The sequence below is a fragment of the Mytilus edulis genome, chromosome 10, assembly GCF_963676685.1.
Source record: "Mytilus edulis chromosome 10, xbMytEdul2.2, whole genome shotgun sequence".
Lineage (NCBI taxonomy): Eukaryota > Metazoa > Mollusca > Bivalvia > Mytilida > Mytilidae > Mytilus > Mytilus edulis.
Genome location: NC_092353.1, coordinates 72858841 through 72881327, shown reverse-complemented (window position 1 = coordinate 72881327; position 22487 = coordinate 72858841). Strand labels below are relative to the sequence as shown.

At 32.3% G+C, this 22487-nt stretch overlaps 1 protein-coding gene across 1 annotated transcript; it reads right to left on the bottom strand.

The window, feature by feature from the left end:
• Window positions 1-11846: 11846 nt before the first annotated feature.
• Window positions 11847-12242, bottom strand: LOC139492956 (uncharacterized). Its single transcript, XM_071281104.1, has one exon. It carries the CDS (start codon window positions 12240-12242, stop codon window positions 11847-11849), a length of 396 nt encoding a protein of 131 aa, XP_071137205.1.
• Between the last annotated feature and the right edge of the window lie 10245 nt (window positions 12243-22487).

The following is a 22487-nucleotide window of genomic DNA, read 5'->3' as shown; positions in this document are numbered from 1 at the left end:
TGCCTCAACCAAATGTCATGAAACATATACACAATGCTTATTACCACTTAACAGAGATCAAGTTTGAATTTTGTTAGCGTCACTTTAACTGTTCCCGAGTTATGCCTGTTTTGCTTTACTTTTATTTGTTTCATACTTTTAAAATGGTTAAAACTGAGAACCAGATCAGTTTAGAACTGTATAGTTTGCCTTAAATGGCCTGGTTAAATGAAGAAATTTTTAAAAGTGACCCATTTGATGTTAGGAAAACCTTTCTGGAGCCCTTTTTTTCTGTCATACATACCATATAATATTTTTCGACTATCATGTATATTTTTTTTTATCATTTCTGCTAATATAAAAAAAAGAAGATGTGGTATAATTGCCAATGAGACAACATTTCAAAAGAGACCAAAATGACACAGAAATTAACAACAAGTATAGAATACCATGCCGCATAGTCAGCTGTAAAAGGTCCCGAAATGACAATGTAACTCTATTCAAACAAGAAAACCTAGCGGCCTAATTTATGTACAAAAAGTGAACGAAAAACAAATATGTAACACATAAACAGACGACAACCACTTAATAATAGGCTCCTGACTTGGGACAGGCACATACATAGAGAATGTGGCGGGGTTCCCAACTATATATAAATTCATTCCCAAGTAAATCTTTATATAGATAAATTAGTAATGATTAAGAATTTGACATATTGTGTAGACACCTATAATAACTGACATTATTGAAATCTGTATGTTGCCTGATAAAAACCATTAGTTGTTTTTGTCGTCTGATTGCTGTGTTAATGACGTATAACCTATACATCTCCTACAGTTTTAGTTTCGTTTTGGTGTACTTTCAAATACCGTAAGGGGTATGAAAAATCATAACTGAATATACTTAGAGACAGATGAACCTAGGAGAAATGTACCTCAATTTAAAAAGTTGAATAAACAGAAAAAAAGGTTTCCCTTTCCAATCTTAAACTCTCCCTATTTTTTCATTTTTTCGTTCAATAACTCAAATTGTTTTTTAGCAGTTTTCATAAAGCTTTGGTGAATTGTTTATATTGCTAGACGGGGGCTCACTTTAACTTTGCATACGTTTTAGGTTACTGAGAAATGTGATTTTATTCATAAAAAGGGGGTGTATTCCAGTTTTCAGACAATGCTTTGAGCAGTTATGAAACTTTGATGACGGGTTTATATCTATTAACATAACCTCCCTTTAGTTTGTCATGAATTTGTGATATGACATTTAGAAGTTATTAAACTTTATTCTTTGAAAAAGCCACGGCGTAACATGCGCTTATGGCGCAGCTGTATATTTTAATTTTATAGAATTACACCCCTTTCAAAGTCTAGGATCAGCTCCTAAAAGTAAGAGTACATTAGAACTGTGTAGTATATCTGAGGTAGTTAATGTACACATTAGCTGTGCATTATACTGATTGTAGCACAGTAATAACAAAGAGATTTTACCTTTGTTATGAGTGAAGTGTTCTTAAAACACCGTGACTTCATATGGTTTTTTTTGGTTTGTCCGTCCATCTGTCTGTCCTTGTCACTTCAGTTTTAGTTAGGAAATGCTTAAACCAAATGTTTTTATTATTGGTTTGTAAGCTTATATTAAAAAGTGAGCTTTCAAGTTGAGTCTCTTGCTGTTTGGATTACATTTGTGAGAGTTATTGCGCTAGGAAAATTAGAATTTTGCCAAAATTTCTTAATTTCTTACCAGTGGTAAAGGACATTATATTGTCATAGCAAAACTTTCAAAAGTAATATGTACCTTGACAATAGCTAGAATGTGCTACACTCAAATGAACACGAAACGAAGCTACGTATGTTCTTGTCAGTGCCCTGTTTATTGCTTATTTTAGACTTTTAATAGTTTGGATAAATGTTTTACATTGATATAAATCAAATATTAGAATTTTGATTAAAATCGGTGAACATGAATTTGCTAGTGCCTCTTTAAACGTGGTTTTAACTTTCTTGAATTCGAGCGTCACTGATGAGTCTTTTGTAGACGAAACGCGTGTCTGGCGTATATACTAAATTTAGTCCTGGTATCTATGATGAGTTTATTTACAGCTAAACCTCTCAATTTTCCTTATAAGGATCTATGAAAGATTCAAACAAAAACTACCTAACCTCCACTCCTCCCCAAAAATGCTACAGTGTATATATTTAAATTCGTTGAGTCTTGTCAAGGAGCAAAGATAGTCATGACAGTACTGAGAGTGAAACAAAGCAAAGCATGCAGTTATATTCCCATTAGAAAAATGAACATTATTAACGTAATTATATGTAATTTCTTACATAAAATCATATTATATATATCATTTGATTGGCTGTTATGGGTGATATTTGTTACCATGGCAACTGTTGAAATAATACTAAACGATTGTAGTTTAGAGTTTAGATATGCTAGTTACGATAGTGATATCAGGTCATTAAAGATGTTGGCTTTAATATTGATTCACTTATAGGGTCTTAGCATCTGAACTAAACACATTTATTTAAAAAACAGTTGTTGGCATGACACGGATTACGTTCTTCTCATATATTATATGATAGTATGATACTAAACACCTAACGGGAGGGATTGTGCCTGCTATTCATATGTTGAAGACATAATCTTTCAATCAGTTCAATTGAGGTCTGGAGCTGGCATTTCAGTTTACTGCTAGTAGTCTGGTGTTATTTATGTATTATTGTCATTTTATTTATTTTCTTTTGTTACATCTTCTGACATTGGACTTGGACTTCTCTTGAACTGAATTTTAATGTGCGTATTGTTATGCGTTTACTTTTCTACATTGGCTAGAGGTATAGGGAGGTTGAGATCTCATAAACATGTTTAACCCCGCCGCAATTATGCGCCTGTCCCAAGTCAGGAGCCTATGGCCTTTGTTAGTCTTGTATGATTTTTGATTTTAGTTTCTTGTGTATAATTCGGAGTTTAGTATGACGTCCATTATAACTGTAATAGTATACATATTTTTTAAGGGGCCAGCTGAAGGGCGGGAGTTTCTCGTTACATTGAAGACCCATTGGTGGCCTTCGGCTGTTGTCTACTCTATGGCACATTCCCCATTTCCTTTCTCAATTTTATTCTATGTATTTTCATAAAGGTTTTTGAAACAATTGAGAACATTGAATACCCTATACTGCAGAATTCAACAAATAATAACTCTGTTTCCAAGAGGAAAATACGTTAACATGGCGATAAATTCAAGAGAGCCCAACGCAATGTTTTATTTATTTTGGTCAAGTAGTATTCAAACTTTGTTACTACAATGCTAACTATGCTTTACATATTTTCATTTTTCGGAAAATTACACGAGAAAATTTGATAATTTCACAAAACTTCATGACTCAAAAAAAATGAATGTTTTTTAGTATATTTTAACAAAAAATCTAAAAGTCGGGTTCAACTGCAATATTAACAAAGCTCTGAAGCTAAAATCAAGTTATATCGATGTTATATATGAAATTTCTGGGAAAAAATTTATTCTATTCATAATCTCTCCGACCAAACGTGATCTTTTCAACTACATGTATGATTTATTTTTTAAATAAACCTACCCCCCCCCCCCCCTCCTTCTTTTTTTTCCAAACTTTCGGTTCCAACCCCAATGTTAAATTATATATTACATTTGTTGAACCTCCTGAAAAGAACAGACAAGACTGTGAGTGAAGCAAAGCATGCAGTAATATTCCAATTTGAATATAAACACCCTCTATATATATTTTTTACATAAATTTCTATTGACACATTTTAAAATAATGTTCCTATGGTTAATATGTATTTCCATGGTAACTATTGAAGTCAGCAACTCTTAACGATAGTAATTTAGAGTTAGCTTATGCTTATATGTATTTTCGTATCAGTTATAAAAGAATTCAGTACATTTAAGCTCTAAAACTGCAATATTCTGCAAATAATAACTCCGTTTCCAAGGAAAAAATCGGTTGCTATGGTGATAAAACTAAAGAAAGTCCCACGCATTTTTCTATTTAATTTGGTAAAGTAGTATTCAAACTTCATAACTGCAGTGCTAACTATGCTGTACACATTTGCCCTTTTCTGAAAAACACCAGAGAAAATTTGATAATTTTGCAAAATTCCAAATTCAGAAAAGTTGAAAATATGCATTTTTTGACAAAATTTTTCAAAAAATTTACAAATTTGGTTTACATGCAATCTTAACTGAAATGAAGTTTTAACCAAGATGTATCAATGTTACATATGAAAATTAATGAAAAATGCTTGATTCTATTCATTATCAGGCTCTGAATTGTAGTGATTTAGCTGATTTTTTAAAAAATTTACTACGCTTCACAACCAAAAAATAGTGTCCGTTACCATGGCAACCACTCGTATTTACCACTCACATTTATTTTTCAAAGCAGTATTCAGTTACTGCTTCTTCTATGTCATTTATAGATAAAATATGAAACCCTCATAAATCACATGTATATGGCACTCTGCCTGGTTGTCATAAAGAGCTGTACTCAAGTCTACCATTCTATGTATATATGTTATAATTTCAAATAATTAAGCATTCAAGCTACATGGTCTAGTTACAATGCTTCAACAAATATTTTGAATGAAATTTTGTTGGTAAAGATTCAGAGCACTTATACCATATACCAAGCAAAGATTTTCTCTTAACCAATCATGGAAAATTGACCTCCCCTTTTTGTATGAATGATTTTTGATCTTTGTTTTGTTTTTATATAATGTAAAATGCTAAATTAATCATCCAAAATTTAAAAAAACAGGGGGGATCAATTTACCATGGGGGGGGTCAATTTTTCATACAGGGGGGATTCAATTTACCATAGCGGTATTTTGACCCCGGGGTCAATTTACCATGGGGTTAAAAATACCATATGACACTGGATTTGTTTTTTCTTTATCGATTTATGAATTTTGAACAGTGGTATACTACTGTTGCCTTTATTTACAGTGGTTTCTTTGTAATTCACATATAAAAACAACTGAATAATTAGTTATCCCAGGTTTGCCGTCAGCTGTAAAATGTTAAAAAAAATAGACATTTAGCATGCTGTTTTATGTTACGTTATCGAGAAAAAAATAACGAATTTGGCATTATTGCATGTACTTTAAACGTAACCTATTATGGTCACGTGTTCTATGGTTTACGTAATCCTTCCTTCTTAATAAATAGGTTAAGATATTTATATTGTATCATTAAACTAATGTTGAAGTTGATTGCACAATTAGAATGGCTGGATTAGAAATGAAGGAGTATGAACAACTCGGACGTAAAAAAGAGAATACTTATGATGAAATTAAAGTTGACAAGGGGAAAATTGAAATGGATCATTCGATTTTACCATCGAGGATTCAATTTTTCAAAAATGCTCTGCTAGTTATAACAATGTCTTTGTTTTCGGCCGGGATAGTATCGACAGTAACTTATTTTATGGTTTGTGGTAAGTAAATAATTAATAGCTTGATAATCTGTGTGCATGAGCCTGCATGTTCTTACAGACGAAACCATACCTTAACGGCAATCTAATACGGTGCTCCTTTCATATGTTTATTTCACTATCGGAAATGTTTACAGCAATACAATATCATTTTCAAAGAAAATTCTAGAGATGGATTTTAGAGAAATTTCAAGGGTGAATGTGTATAATTTTTTTTTATTAAACGTATATACCTATTTCTCACAATTTTAAATGATTTATTCTAGATACTACTATAATTTGCGACTCTGTTAGCTTTGACGTTACTCACGTTATATCTGTCGTAGTGAGATTTGGCAAATCCATTCTTACTTATACTAATGACATTCCCTCCAAACAAACTCATTAAATTAGAAATCATCTATTATATCTTTACAACAAAACAGCGCATAATGTCTGATTTCGTTGTTTATTGTAATGTTTGTTTTGATAACGTTCTGCATCTGTGGAAAATATTCTTATAACACATGGCACATAAATATAATTTACTAAACTAATGTACAAGGATAACATGATAGAGAGAATTTTGGGCAGTCAAGTATGTCGATATATGGAAGCCGAGTAGCTGATGTTAAATGAGTTTTAGTATGAATTCATATGAAAATTGGCTGTTTTGCCCTCCTTGGGGGATGAGTGAAAGTTTGGAGATAGCCAGTTACAGTATTTCATAAATGTCAACATATAACAGACTTTTTGTCTGAATGCTGAGGTTATTTATCTGAAATCAGGCCCTATGACATAAATGAAATTTTTTAACATCGTGAAAAGGTAAAAAAAAAAAAAACAAAGTGAAACAGATAGCAGGACATTTTGCAACGGGTGCGGATATAATTGTTCACAGTTTTGTTTCATACATTGTTCCTTCACAATTTCACAACAATTGTAGGACATATTTAAACTTTGACAGTTGTTTGGTCCAAATAAGGAAGGAAAACAACTTGACATACAAACAATTGAAATCGAGAATAATATCCCCTTACAAAATGAAAAAAAAATGAATTTAATAATGAAACATTTAGGTCAAGTATTGAGTACAGATGTATTGACCTAAAATTTTAACAAAAACAGGAATCAATATTGAACGTTGTAACTGTCTTATAGTGTAAAGATTTTATGTGTTTTGTCACTTTGTCTTTACGTACTGTTTTTTATTCATTACGTTATGTTTAAGTGACATAATTCCCTAACACGGCAATTCTGTGTTATGTTAAATTAATCATGTGTGTCGTTAAACAATTGTATGATATATCATTGCTATTCATTGTTATGTGCAATAAGATAATATTATGTTGTAACTACTGCAAACACCGTATACTATGTGAACACTCTTAACGTTAGGATAAACCACTTTTACGTTCTTTCACATTTTCTCTATGTTGTGTCTATTCCTTCTCATGTAAATAATTGCGTCCTGTCTAAAATGTGATTGTTATTTTGAGTGTTCTAAATTGTTTGTTTTGATAGATCTTTGTTCTATGAAAATCTCATGATATTATATTTTAATGGTTTTATGTTGTGTTTATACATTTGTATCATGGAATGGTAACATGTATTTGCCAAACAATTGATTCTTTCTGTTAACATTGAAGATATCATGTGAATATACTGGTACGTTACGTGAAAGCACTTATAGAGATTTCCAATAAAATGACGTTACTCGACATAACCGACCTAACTCAACGTATTTCGTCCACTAGCATTGAATCATGACGGAGAGGAGCATACACTGCATGCATGGTTTGCTCTTTGACCACGCATTGTTTGCTGGAATATACTTTAAGTAAAAATCTATTATGTTTTAATTTTTAAATATTTTGTCATTAAACTTTGAACGATTTTATTGACACACATATTATAATTTAATAAGTAAGTTAGGAACTTGTAATCAAATGCATCCATCATTTCTTGTCTTTTCACTTGACCCATATTTTAGTTCTTCTTAAATTATGAATTTTTAAATATTCCATTACATAATTTAGCATAAAAATATTAAAATAATGATTTCCGAAGCGAGAAGGGTGCCTTTTTATTGTTCTTACAAGTTTTGATTAGTTATCAAAGGTACCAGGATTATAATTTAGTACGCCAGACGCGTGTTTCGTCTACATAAGACTCATCAGTGACTTAACGTTTAAAGTAGATTCCAACACACCCCAATGTAAAAGGTGTACTCAACTATTTAAAAAAAAAATCTATCATTTAATTGAAGATAATTTGATGTGGGCAGCAATTCATATCATTGATATATTTATCAAATAGTACTTTTCGTCTTTACCTATTCTAATTTATAGGGCGAGGTTTTTGTCCATGTATACTTAAACGTGCATTCAAGGATACAAGGGTAGAGGGCGTACTCCCCCTATCGATCGCTAAATAATTTTGAAAATATCATGTGTTCCACAATATCTATACAAATGTTTAGCGTATAATCGTCCAAACTATGTTTGCATCGCTCCGCTTGTCAGTATAAATTCAATTATCGGGAACTACATCCTCTTTCAAATATCTTGGATATCTTGGATCCGGCAATAATAAGTATAGATTATTACATGGCATTTTTCATATCATACCCTTTATCGACCCTAGGTCATGATATCAGCCCAAGAGCCGCAGGCTCGAGGGATTATATCATGACCTAGGGCCGATAAAGGGTATGATATGAAAAATGACATGTAAATATCTTTTTATCATATACTTCAACAGAAGAAATAAAGACAAAAACCATTAAAATTTTGTTTTTCTTTGATAATTTATAATTAACCACATACAAATTTCTGAACTTTAATTGTTGTTATTAAACGATATAACAAGCATCAGGGTGACATAAATGTATGAAAACAATTACATGACTTGTATATTCATGATAATAATGTTCTTAGTTGGAAAAATTAATTGGCACATTTCCTGTAATAGTTGCCCCTGCGCACATATGCATTTCTTTTCCTTTGTGATTTTCATGTACTATTTCTGGCATTTCATTTATTCCTGTAGTTGTTGTTGCTGAAACTGGTTTAGAATTAGATTCGAAATATGAAATGTCTTTCAATACAAAAGAAAGTTCGGCTTCTTGGGAAGCAGACAAAAATTCTGTATCATCATCTGATGGTATATCATTGTTGTTATCATCCAAAGGCCTTGGGTTTTTATCGGAAGTTATTTTCCCTGCACCAATTTTACTCAAAATATTAGACATTTCCTTCTGTTGTTCAATTGATGCTGAGCTATAGGAGTTTATGGATTGAACATGTTTATGTACACTCAGCGGCATTATGCGTGTATCTGGTATGTCCTCATGTACCAAGGCAGTGATAGTAGTTTTTCTGACACTATGATTAGTTTTTTCTACCCTAAATACCACCGTCTTCACACATTTTTTTAACAAAAGAACTTAAAGTGTTCTTTCCTAAAGCTTGTCTTGAAAACCAGACACCGTCATCCTTAATTTGCCTGGAAAACCCCAAATAAAAAGGACAATCATCTGCAACCATATCTTCTGGTCTTCTTCTAAGAAACTGTTTATATGTCTGTATAGGACATCTAGGATTACCTGAAAGAAGATAAACCAGTTCAATATTGATTGCTAAAATGTCATTATTATATACATGTTTACAATATAAAAGAAACATATATGACATGTTTACAATATAATATATATATATATAGCTACACTTGTAATATTTGGCTCTTATTTTGTGATGGCAATATCTTGATATCTTGTTTAATACATATTTACACTACATGTATACTATTTTTTGCGCTTTTTAATTGACTTTTTCTGTAATTCAATTAAAAAATGAAATAATTATTTTGAATCTTGTCCCCTATGAAACTTTTCCTGAAACATTACCTGTGTCAGCAAACATCTTGGCTTGAAAGGCACGTGTATCCAAGTTAGCACCATTTCTTGTTTTGGTTATCCTTTCTGTATGTTTTAGATACTGCTGACCATCAGTAGTTGCCTTCATTTGAATGTCTCCCCATCTCAAAGTTGTGTGCTCTTCCCGGGAGCGCAAACCAAAATGTAGAGTGTTATTCATAGGCGAGCGCCAAAACAAGTTTTCTGAGGTTTTTAATGCACCTACCTAACACACGGCTATATGATATATCATTTGAAAGGTACATTCAGAATTGCCTGGTCGTCAAATTGGGAAATGGTCACAACGGCAAAAAAGGGGGGAAAATATATGTAATAATTTGACGATATTGTTCGAAAAATGAAGTTTAAAAACAAATTCATCTGCAATATAATATGAAATATATCATTTGATAACTTAAGTTTATCTAATTTTTGTTTCTGAAATAAAATTTCAAAGAAAAAAGTGTTTAAAATGAAAAAATCTCGTATTTTTGTGAAAATCATAATTTTTAAGGGTATTGACGCAAAACGCTCGGTAATATTTAATTTTGCATCGAAAAAACACAGTTTTATTGGTTTTATATTAATAACATATATAACTAGTTTTTTAAGTTCTAATGTCTCCCCTAGCATGCTTTTTATACCGACAAAATATTGATCAAACTATATTAAAACATATCGTAAAACTGCATATTTACCATGTTTACATGTACAGCACAGTTAAAAATATACGTTATTTTGGTCTCTTGTTAGCTCGACAGTTATAAATACATTATGGTTTAATTGTCTTAAGCTTGCCAACCACGTCTAGGTCGAAGATCACCAGCAAGGTTTTTTTTTTTAATTTTTTTTAATTTTGTTTTTAATTTTTTTAACTACCACTATCATCGCATACGGAACTTAAGTACACAACCATTTATTTCAGCTGGTATAGTTATAACAAAAACACAAAATTAATAATAATATACATATTAACATTGGATAACAGTGAGGCAAATTAAACTCTATGTTGCCCCTTTGTTCAAATGCTCTTTGGCTATTAGTCAATGGACATCTGCTACATATGTATTTCCCATTGCAAGAATTAAAATCTTGCAGGAAATCGGACGTCAGCATGCCTAAAAGTAGACTGGATCCGGGCCATGTGAACTCTTTTTCCATCCGTATTCATAAGGAAACAAAGGATTTTGGTGATCGAGATGTAAGGACATCCAAATATTCGTTTGAAGACATGACCGCAAAACATGTTCTTTGAGTGCAGGTTTGCTTGGTTTCAATCCCAACAAACTTGTGTCTTTGCATGTTGCAAGTTTCACACGTAACTTGTTTAAGTCAACCTGTGATGAAGCGAATTTGTCTTTCATGTCTTTTGGGTCATAAAAGCTTGAAATGAGCTCTCTGGCTGCTGACAACGATGTGGAAAAATCAATCTTGTCAAAGTTTTGGCGATGTTATCTGACTAAACACATGCCTTGCCGTACAGCATTCATTAAGGTTGTTAAACCTCTATCAGTTGGCATACTGAAAGTCTCTTGTGTAATATTTTGACATATTATACAACGTTACCAATTTATGGACATGCGACCTCGCTTCGTTGGAGGTGGCGCACTTTTCACAAGACTAAGACTCATCCATGATTTTAGAGAAGTCGTCAAACATTTATTATCCATCATTGAGCTTCGAAATGTGTCGGAATCTTTTCAAGGTATATGAAATTTATAAAAACAAAACATCTGAGAGTTTTAATAAGTCATTGACACTAACAATCTTAGAAAATATGATATTTTTGTTACATTTTAGGGTTGGTCTGACAGATGCCTCTGAATTAACTAATTTTTCATAAAATCTTCTTCTTTTTTGGGATTCGATATCTTTTTAGAATGTAGTAAAAGCTATCTTAGATAAAAATGAATAATATATTTACAACAATGCCGATATATTCAATGTTTAATGTCACCGTATAATCCATAGTATTTCGACATGTCTGTGTTCTCGTGAGATTTGCAAGAAACGTGACCATAGGGAACTTTGACGACCACCCAAATCGTATGGTCTAGAAGTTTTTCTTTCAATTGATACCAAAATTAGCTATGTGTTAGATAGGTGCATTAAAAACCTTAACGAGAGGCTTTTTCTCAAATCGGCGCCCGCCTATCATCCATACTGTTCTTACTAGAGATTGAGGATTTCCTGCAAATAAATTTAAGGAATGTGTTTGAGTAAAAAAATATTTGATTCAGACTTGTGTATACAATAAGGGTAAAATAATATACATTCTGACGACTGTACAAAATCAGGTGAAGGTAATTCAAGTTATTGCCAAATCATTTTTTTAATACATCATGATCATATCAATGTGTTAATTTTTTAGAGAAAATTGTGACGTCACCAAGAGTCAAATAACAAGACAAAGCTACTTAAAATATCACTTACAAAAATAATAATTATGCAAAGAATTGTTAACTGCACCAAGCAGCTCTTTTGCGTATAGTAAATTAACTTCTTCAGCTGTGAAGGGGTCTGCTTTCCTTTTTTTTGGCTCCCATTCCCATGGATTTAAGCTGTTTCAGTTTTGCAGACATCACATCTCTACAGTGGTGAAATTCTTTGTCAACCATTATATTTATTGCACATTTCTCTGTTAGATATCTTAAAATGCTGCTCTGCATTGACCTGACAGATTGAGGTTCATAGTTTGACTCGTCGTCTTTTTGAACTGTCATGAAGAAACAAGCCAAACATTTATCAAGTTCCGTAACAGGAATTTCTTCCGCTAACCTCATCTCGTTATTGCATCTCAACCATTTGTTGAAAAGTCTCATGTCACTAGCAGTTTTTCTAACTGTATTATCGTTTTTCAACGATTGAACAAAAGCAGCAGTGTCCGTGTCGTCTGCCATGTTTACAAACAACTTTCCGGAAATACGGAAATACCCGAAGTTGCATGTGATAAACCCCACGGACAATAACGGAAAGGCATGCGATAACATTCCGGAAGCAGTTAATAAAGGTGCCTCTATCAGCCCGCTGAGGAAATTTGTAGGAATCTGGTTAATAAACCTTGTAATTCTTTCATAGCCTTTTAATATTTTTAAATGTTATTAAACTGTAAAATTTAAGTATTATTTGATACAAGTATATGATAAATAGAGAATATCATATGGCTTTTTCAATATCGCATCCGTATCAACCCGAGACACCAATATAATCCCAAGAGCTCTGCTCGAGGGATTATATTGGTTGAGGGTTGATACGGTGTGTAATATTGAAAAAGCCATATCATATACACTTTATTATATACATATACCTCAAGTAGATGTTTGTTTATGTGACATGACGTCATACAGACAGGATGTTTGAAATGACGTCATACAGAATATAGGTTTGACATGACGTCATACAGATTAGGGATTTGATAAAGACTTTGCAACAGTGATTGCAATCGATGACGTGACATCATATAGATTAAAGGTGTGATAAAGCTTTTGCAACCGTGCTGATATCGATATCATCACGGGTGGCTGATACAAGACGCTTGCCAATGATTGTATTACACATACAATTTATCTGTATTTACTACTAAGTATATAATAACAAATTGTATTGCACGAAAAAAACTTAAATGATTGTCGTTCGACTTTAATAAAAAAAAAATAACAATGTCTGAACATTAGGCATTTCGCATGAGATTAAAAAGTTTAAGACTAAAAACTGAATTTGATTTTTTCCGTGATTTAGTAGCTCACTGAATACAGAAATATGAAACTGACGTGTAATCTAATGGACACATGGAAACTACATATAATCTGCTATACATATATGACCACTTATGGTCCTACCGGCACTCTGTGCTTTTGACATGTACAAAAAACAAGGTGTAGTATGATTGCCAATGAGAAAACTCTTCACAAGAGAACAAATGACACAGAAATTGTAACAACTATAGGCCACTGTACGGCTTTTAACAATGAGCAAAATTTATACAGCATAGTCAGCTATGAGAGGCCACAAAATGACAAAGGTAAAACAACTAAAACGAGAAAACTAACAGCAAAATTAAAGTTTAAAAAATGAATGAAAACACAACAAACGATAAGCACTGAATTACAGGCTCCTAACTTGGGACAGGCACATCCATACATTTCCTTTCTCAATTTTATTAGGTCAATGGTGTAACAGTACGACATAATTGATCAATATTAAAAACTGGATAATTATTCATTATTTATTAGTTGTAGTTGTTTTTAAGATAGTGTTCAGCAGCTGTGGATACTATCAGATTGGTACATGGAGTTTATTTGGAAATATTAGAAATTGCTGTTTTTATGCTTCGTTTCACTCTTTCGAGTCAATCCCTTTCTTGCTGTTTTAATTGTTACATGATCATTTGATAAACATACTTCTATGATCCCGATTGGCTTTAACTTTGATATTTATTAAAACTGTGTAGCATAGATATGAATGCGTCAAATACGTTGTCGACATAAATTGGCTAAAATATCAGATTAGAATTAAGCCTCAAGTTATAATACTTACGACGGAGATTTAGCCTAAAGCTATTGTACTTATGATAATACTGATGTATGTCTTATATCCATCTACAAAAATTACATACTAGTATATATTACGGATGATGAAATGAAAATGATATATTCATATACCTTTTTATACATGTCCAACACTAAGAGTCGCATTTTCGTATGCTAGTTAACAAGAGAGCGTTACCACCAAAAGACACACTTGTCTTTCTACAAGTAAACCAATACCTGCTCTTACTAGTGAATGCATCATGCTTGGTGGAGAAGCCGAAAAATACAGTCACAAAGACATTCGATCAGGGGGTCTAACAAAATAATGGAACACGTAATCGAGGGTAGCCTGCTACCTGTCAATCGCATATACAGGTATATATTTATGAATATAAAATGTTTTTTCAGTCGTGAAACACCTTCCCTGGAAAACCTGTCTATGGATCTGTCCCATAGTTGTCACTTTTATATATATACCACTAAACCGAGACAAAAATGGAAAATAAAAATTTTCCGCTAAATCAATCAATATATGTGATAACTTTAGAATCTACTTCTCATTGGATAAGTAAGAGTAAAAACAAAATCCCGTAAAGACTGAAGTGACATTAAAGTTGTCTCAAAAATGTGTAAATTGGCATTCTCATTCATTTTTTTATTAGAGATACTTGGGGACAGGATATTTTTAGCCAATTACTATGTACTATAAATTGAGAGTTTACCATCCACAGTGGTCAATGTTTATATGCAGATTATTAGTCATAAGCTGCTTATCAAGTACACCTTCCAAATTACAATCTATATAACGAATTGGTGTACACATTTATTTACATACATTATTATCAATTACGATATTCTTTTTTTTTTAATGTTCGTTGACTTTCATTTAAAAGAAAAGTGTATGTCAACTATGTAATTGAAAGAAGTACAAGACCTGCATTATTTATTTCGAACATACATTTTCCGTTGACGTACCTTTTCCCTGTAGAAAAAAAAATCGGAGATTGTAAATTAAGGCGATTAACTGCAGAAGAAGAGAACGTTTGAAATGATGCTTACTAAAGTATGATGCAATCCCAGTTAGTAACTTTTACAGAGACACATTCTGATTAACACTTTGAGTTCATTTGTATCTGAAGTTGCTAAAAAGATCTATCTAATAATAAATACCACGGAAATTAAATATTATAAAACATTAAAAAAAGAAAAGAAGAAGAGACATTAATATGATAACGACAAACAAAAGCATTACAAATATCAAAAAATAAAAGGTTCATTAAATTAATTTTGCATAAAGTATATCGGAAAAACAAAGTCATGGTCAAAACCATGAAAGACAACTCAAATGAATCGTATGATAGGTAAAGATACGTATATATACGTGGTCTTATGAAAATGAAGTTTTGGCGGGAATCTCAATAATCACGTGATGTATAAAAATCATGATTTATTTCGTTTTTCATCATCTTAGAAATATTTGATATTGATAAAATTTATTATGGATGGCTTTCATAGTTTAGGAATATCTAGTTTAAACTTGTGCAACGCATTTAACACAATTAATTGGTTAGCAATAACCGGCCCCGTTACGTCCGTACGTCGAGTTAGGCACGTATGTCATTTTATTGGAAATCTCTAATACAATATATGCAAACGCCTATTACGTAATGTGCAAATACCTTTTACATTATGTGCAATCACTGATTACGTTTTGTACAAATACCTATGACATGTTTTTTGTGCAAACACCTATCACGTTATGTTTAAACATCTATTATGTTATTTGCGAACACCTTTTACGTTTTGTGCAAACACCTATTACATTAAGTACAAAAACCTATTGCATTATGTGCAATTACCCATTACGTTATGAGCAATTACATTACGTTCAAACACTTTACGTTACGTCCAAACACATATTACATTGTACAATCACCTATTACGTTATGTGCAAACACCTATTACATAATGTTCAAACATTTATTACGTAACATGTAAACACCTACTACAGTATGCAATTACATATACCTTTACGTACAAACACTATTCCTTTAATGGCAAACACCTATTACGTTATGTGCAAACACCTTTTACGTAATGGTAAACGCCTTTTTATCACAGATTAAAACAAATCGCATCAATGATGTATGCAGTTAAAGTAATCGAAAATAAAGGAAATGTAAAAAGAATGTTATATGTTAAAAGCAAAATCCAAACGCATTTCTCCACCGAGAAAGTGAACGGAGAATAAATAAATGCTCTTTCACGTCGTCAACCGGGTCATAATATAGGTCGCTATAGTTTGCATACATACTACAAATACATATGGTTTTGAAAGGCGGCTTACTTATACACAAATAGATATAAAATAAGTGCGCCTTAAATTCATAAAACATGAACATATACGTGTATAGGCATGTTATGTGTAGTCTATATACCTTCATTGCTCAATATGGTTTTTATATTACGGTTGAAGTCAAAAGAAACTTCAAATTAAAAAAAAGTTGAATATTTTTTTATAATCTTGAATGGCTACTTTTTACTCGAATTATTTACTTCCTAGAATATATATTGGCCTATATTTTTCCGTATGCAGTAACCCTAACTTCGAGTTCTCTCGTTATAACTTCAACCAGCGCATAGCGCAAGCTCGAGTGAAAACCCGTGATGAAAGAATGTATACAACTGTCCTCTTGAAGGCAAAGAGTAATAACCGAACAAATGTAATAAAATAAATCTTTTAACAAATGTTAAAGAATAATTTAATTAACAAATAAGAACGCATGAAAAATATAAAAAAAACAAATATCAATACTCTATCGATTCACTTAACTGTCACTTTTACCACGTGCTCTGTTTTTATTATTTATCAATTTCACGATCCGGTATACTTCGGCAACAAACTCGAAAGTTAATTAGGTTGCGACCAACAACAACTGAATGAAATATTATTTATCGATAATACGTTATAGATGTGCATGTAACAGTTAGTTTGGTTCAATAATTACGATAACATTAAAATTTTCAAGAAACTTGCTTCATATGACATTTTACATTTTTACGGGGGGAGAGGGGGGTCAGGGGGGGTATGGGCCAGACATGAGTTTGTACCATACAGTTAACTCTGCCTTATATCTTGATTTACATCTAGAAGTTGACAACGTTGAAAACAAAATTTTACAACAAAAGAGATAATTTCAGCTTCTCATTTGTGAATTTTCCATTTCTATGTAGCAACATTCCATCAGCGCCATCATATTTGAATATCTATCTCTCAATTTAAACGATATCCCAGGGCTTGTATTTCCTTGATAGAGGGTTGCTGCTCACAAGGAAGCTATTTAACCAAGAGTTCCAAGTGGTGATGTTGAAATCATTCCTTCGAAATTTTACAAACGCCATCACGAGTTGGTTGACCGTTATGGAATATCCGTTTCACAGATGATAATGGATATGTTCCGACTTCTAATAATTGCAATCCCGTCCCCTTTTCTCGAAAGTGACCTACCGAATTATACTTATTACCGGGTTTGTAATTAAATGAGCAACACGACAGGTGCAACGTGTGGAGCAGCATCTCCAAACCCTTCTGGAGCAACCGAATCACCCCTTGTTTTTGGTGGGGCTAGTTTTGATCAGTCTATAGTTTTCTATGTTGTGTTTTGTGCACTATTGTTTTATGTTTGAAGTTTTCATTTTTAGTCATGGCGATGTCAGTTTATTTTCGACCTATGATAGATATAGGAAGATGTGTTGTGAGTGCCAATGAGACAACTCTCCATCCAAATAACAATTTATAAAAGTAAACCATTATAGGTCAATGTACGGCCTTCAACACGGAGAGTTGGCACACACCGAACAAAAAGCTATAAAGGGCCCCAAAATTACTAGTGTAAAACCATTCAAACGGGAAAACCAACGGTCTTATCTATATAAAAAACGAGAAATGAGAAACACGTATAAATTACATAATCAAACGACAACTACTGTACATCAGATTCCTGACTTAGGACAGGTGCAAACATTTGCTGCGGGATTAAACGTTTAAATGGTACCAAACCTTCTCCCTTTTTCTGAAACAATAGCATAACATCACAACATAGAAAACCACACGATACAATATGAATTGGAAGGCTTAACTCGATCGAAAAACGTAAATTAACACACTATGAACGAATAAATTTGATCTGCGATACCTGAATGCAAATGCACAGTTAATAAAATATTAGGGACAAACATAAAAGGCCAAAAAGGAAACAAAAAACTGGCAAAACACCACCGCGAAATATTTAACCCTTCGAAAATAATCACTTTTGAAAAAAACGGTTTTTATTATATCTACAGGTAAATGAAAAATAAATTTGTCGTTTTAGATATATACTACTTATGTGTATAAAATTCTTCCAATAATTAGGAATACCAAGAAAGTTATGTGATATAAATACATAATTTAACACTAGATACAAATTGGGGTGAATATCAACAATAAAACTATACAATTAGAGCTAGCTAAAACTTCCCTCTACAGATTTAAGGAGAATAATCTTGTTGTTCATACAAATGTAGTACGAAGAAGTGCAAATTAGTAGATATTCCAAATAATCAAAGCTGGTATATAGACAAGATCCATATTAATATAAAATAACAAAAAACATTAATAAAAGTATCAACAGGTCGAATTAACAAGAAAATACGATTTAAGAGTACTCGCAGTTACTGACAGCTAGTTAAAAGCCAAACTCAATAATAATAAAAGATCATGCATCAGAGACTAAAATCAACTAAAACACATCCCAGGGATTTATTATTTTAACGTCATGAACAGTCAGAGAAGACATGACTTGTGCAATGCCAAAAATAAATATATCGACAGGTACATTAATTTTGTAGTAGGATAGTGAACAGTTAGAGATAAAAATTAACGTGTTTGTGTCTCTATACATCCCGCCTCAAAAGAAGATACAATTTAGTTATGTTTTAATTTGCTAATGACAAAATCGATATTAGAGCCAATGTAAACTATATTCAGAGATCTAATTACAATATTGGTACGATAACCCTTACTTATATGAGTTTGAATGTCACTCTGGCATCCTTCGCCACTCTTTTAGAAAAAACTTTTTTTTAATTTTGCACCTGAAAAGGGGTTTACATTCGATATTGTAAATGTGTACTAAGTGTCACTAAGTATGCTTCTTATATTGCCAGTATAGCAGAACTTGGTCGCTACCCGATTTCTATATTCGATAGTTTGTAGTCTCTTCAATACTGGCTATGTTTGTATAAAGATAAAATTGAGAATGGAAATGGGGAATGTGTCAAAGAGACAACAACCCGACCATAGAAATAACAACAGCAGAAGGTCACTAACAGGTCTTCAATGTAGCGAGAAATTCCCGCACCCGGAGGCGTCCTTCAGCTGGCCCCTAAACAAATATATACGAGTTCAGTGATAATGAACGCCATACTAATTTCCAAATTGTACACAAGAAACTAAAATTAAAATAATACAAGACTAACAAACGCCAGAGGCTCCTGACTTGGGACAGGCGCAAAAATGCAACGGGGTTAAACATGTTTATGAGATCTCAACCCTCCCCCTATATCATTAGCCAATGTAGAAAAGTAAACGCATAACAATACGCAAATTAAAATTTAGTTCAACACAAGTCCGAGTCTAATGTCAGAAGATGTAACCAAAGAAAATAAAAAAATGACAATAATACATAAATTACAACAGACTACTAGCAGTTAACTGACATGCTAGCTCCAGACTTCAATTAAACTGATTGAAAGATTATGATAACATAATCAACAGTATCGTAACTATATCCCTTCTTTATAAGTCTATTAAAGGTTTTGTTAGTTTCTGAGGTGAATACTGACATTTTTGTGCTTTATAAAGAATATTTCCTTAAAAAAATGGATGTGAAATACCTGAACGTATAAGAAGTCTGCATGTTGAGCTATATTTACGAATGATGTCCTTATACCTCTTGATTAACCTCTTTTGAGTTTTGAAAATTAGCATATAAGTCAATCGGAAAAAACATATTTCTTTGATTTCAAGGCAATCCAGATTTCATCATTTTAAAAGGGATTCCACTTTTTTAGAATAATTTTGGATTGAATCATATAAACGAAATGCCTCGCTAGCTAATAGTATATTTCTTCACACTTTAAAGCAACAGAGAATAGGGGGACCGATATTTATCAAGTTGGCAATAACTAACGGCATCTGTCAAAACAACGTGTCCATGATAAAGGCGATAAAGGGTGTAGGTATGTCTTTCTAAGTCAACGACCAGTGGCGGAACCAGAATTATTGAAAAGGACGAGGGTGCTACATTTGTTGGTTCTAGATGCAGTTTGATTTTTTGATTTTTTTTTTTGGGGGGGGGGGGACTACATTTTGCCAAAACTCCGTTGTTTTTGGTTTTTTTTTTTCTAAAGTTCAATTAAGAGGGTCAGCTGGCCTTGTTTCAATACGCCTCTGATGACAGAAATGAATTTTCCTCGTCAGGGACGGAGGAATCACTAAATAACAGTATGTCTTCGTAATGTTATTCAGAAATAAAAAAAAAATACGACTGTTATGGGAAATGAACGGCAATAAAATCTAAATTCTTTAAATGATTCGTCATCTGTTACATCATTCGTGGGAGACGTCACAGCATTAGTATCATCAAACTGGCATGCGTTTCTCACTAGAAGACAATTGAGAATGGAAATGGGGAATATATCAAGGAGACAACAACCCGACCAAAGAACAGAAAACAGCCAAAACCACCAATGGGTCTTCCATGCAGCGAAAAAATCCCGCACCCGAAGTCGTCAAATATACCAATAGCCTAGCGTGTGGGTAATCAAGGAACCACATTCAACTCTTATTCATCAATAATCAATAATCCTAAATACTAAATGTATCCTGACTTCCGTTATATTTCTAGTCCGGGGTGCAGTCGGACGAAAAAATGAAAAAATACCGCAAAACATTTCACATTATAAAGTATAGACATTCAAAATTAAAGCTAAGACTTACCCGAGAAATCTTTCAAAAATGAGGACATTTATGCTTATGTTTTATCAAGATATGACAAAATTTTATAAGTCACGTACGATACAAGGTGAACGACATGATAAAATTTCTATACTCTAAATCATGAAATCAAAAAATATCTAGCAGTTAAGAGGCTGTGCCAATAAGCATAGAGCTTCAGGTGGAAAGTGAAAAAAATAAAAAATCATCAAACCTTGCTTAAAATAAACATCTTAGTCTTAAAAGATCATATGACAAACAATAACGATCATTTGTGAGGAAAAAAAAACTTTTTTGACAGTTAAATAATGGTAACCATAGAAACTAGTGAATCTGAGAAACTATTTGAGGTAAAAAACAGTATATTCCGACATGAAATATAATATCAGAATAAAGAATAGAGGTTATTGCAAGTAAATATTTTAATTATATAACCTTAAAATTATAAGCTAAAAAAAAAATCTTTTCTTAAAAAAATGTTTATTTATGGTTGCTATGGTAACAGGAAAATCAAAGGGTTCAAGTTTATAAATTTTACACAAAAATAAAGCAATTTTTGGGTCAAAATTGTAAAAAATCCAGATGTATATAATATAAAATATGGTACTGACATAAATGAATGACTATCACATAATTTAAAGAAAAAATAAAATTGGGTAGACTATTGAATTTTTATTGGTGGCAGCTACCCAACATTATGCTTTTTATGAAGCAATTTTGTACAAAAACTACCAATTTCGTCACCTAAAAGGGGTCACTATCATAAAAAAAACGCACATATGATTTAATTTGTACTGACAAAATAAGTGTCACATAAAAGTGTTTTCAATTGAGTAGAAAAGTATGCATAAAATCTCCATGGCAACCATCTTTTTTGCATAGCAACCTACTGAGGCTGAACATATTTGATGATGATTTTTAACAAAAATGTACAAAATAATTCACTTGAAGCCTGCTGGTGATAAAATAAATCACAATAACAGTCAAATTGTGCGTTAAGATATGCGAAACTCCCCTTAGCAACACGTATTCATGACATAAATGCCTAGTAACCAACTGATACTTTAAAATACCCACGCTCAATTTATGGATAACAAGCACAATTTAAAAGTATAAATACCTGATAAAAACTAAACTGACATGAAAAGATCAATTTTGCATCATGTGCATAATGATCTTATATTGAAAAATATCTTATGTAACACTACTTATTGCATAGCAACCAGCATATATGTGGTGTAAAAGAGGGTCATTCAAACTCATAATCAAAAATAAACTAACGATGCCATGGCTTTAAACGAAAATGACAAACATGCAATAGTTAATAAAACACAATACAGAAATTTAAAATTAAGCAACCCCATACCCACAAAAAACTTTGGGGTGATCTCAGGTGCTCCAGAAGAGAATGCTGATCCTGCTCCACATGTGGCACCCGTAATTAAATTATATTATTTCATGATAATTCAACAAGAATCAACTTTATTCGATGATTTTATGCATTCAATCTTTCTTTGAAACAGCAATACGCGAAAAATTGCATAGGCTCTTGTAGGAAGTTGTGACTGGACCAAGAT

What these genes read in the sequence shown, in the direction of transcription:
- LOC139492956 (XM_071281104.1), bottom strand. Translation starts at nt 12,242, where the DNA reads ATGGCAGACGACACGGACACTGCTGCTTTTGTTCAATCGTTGAAAAAC.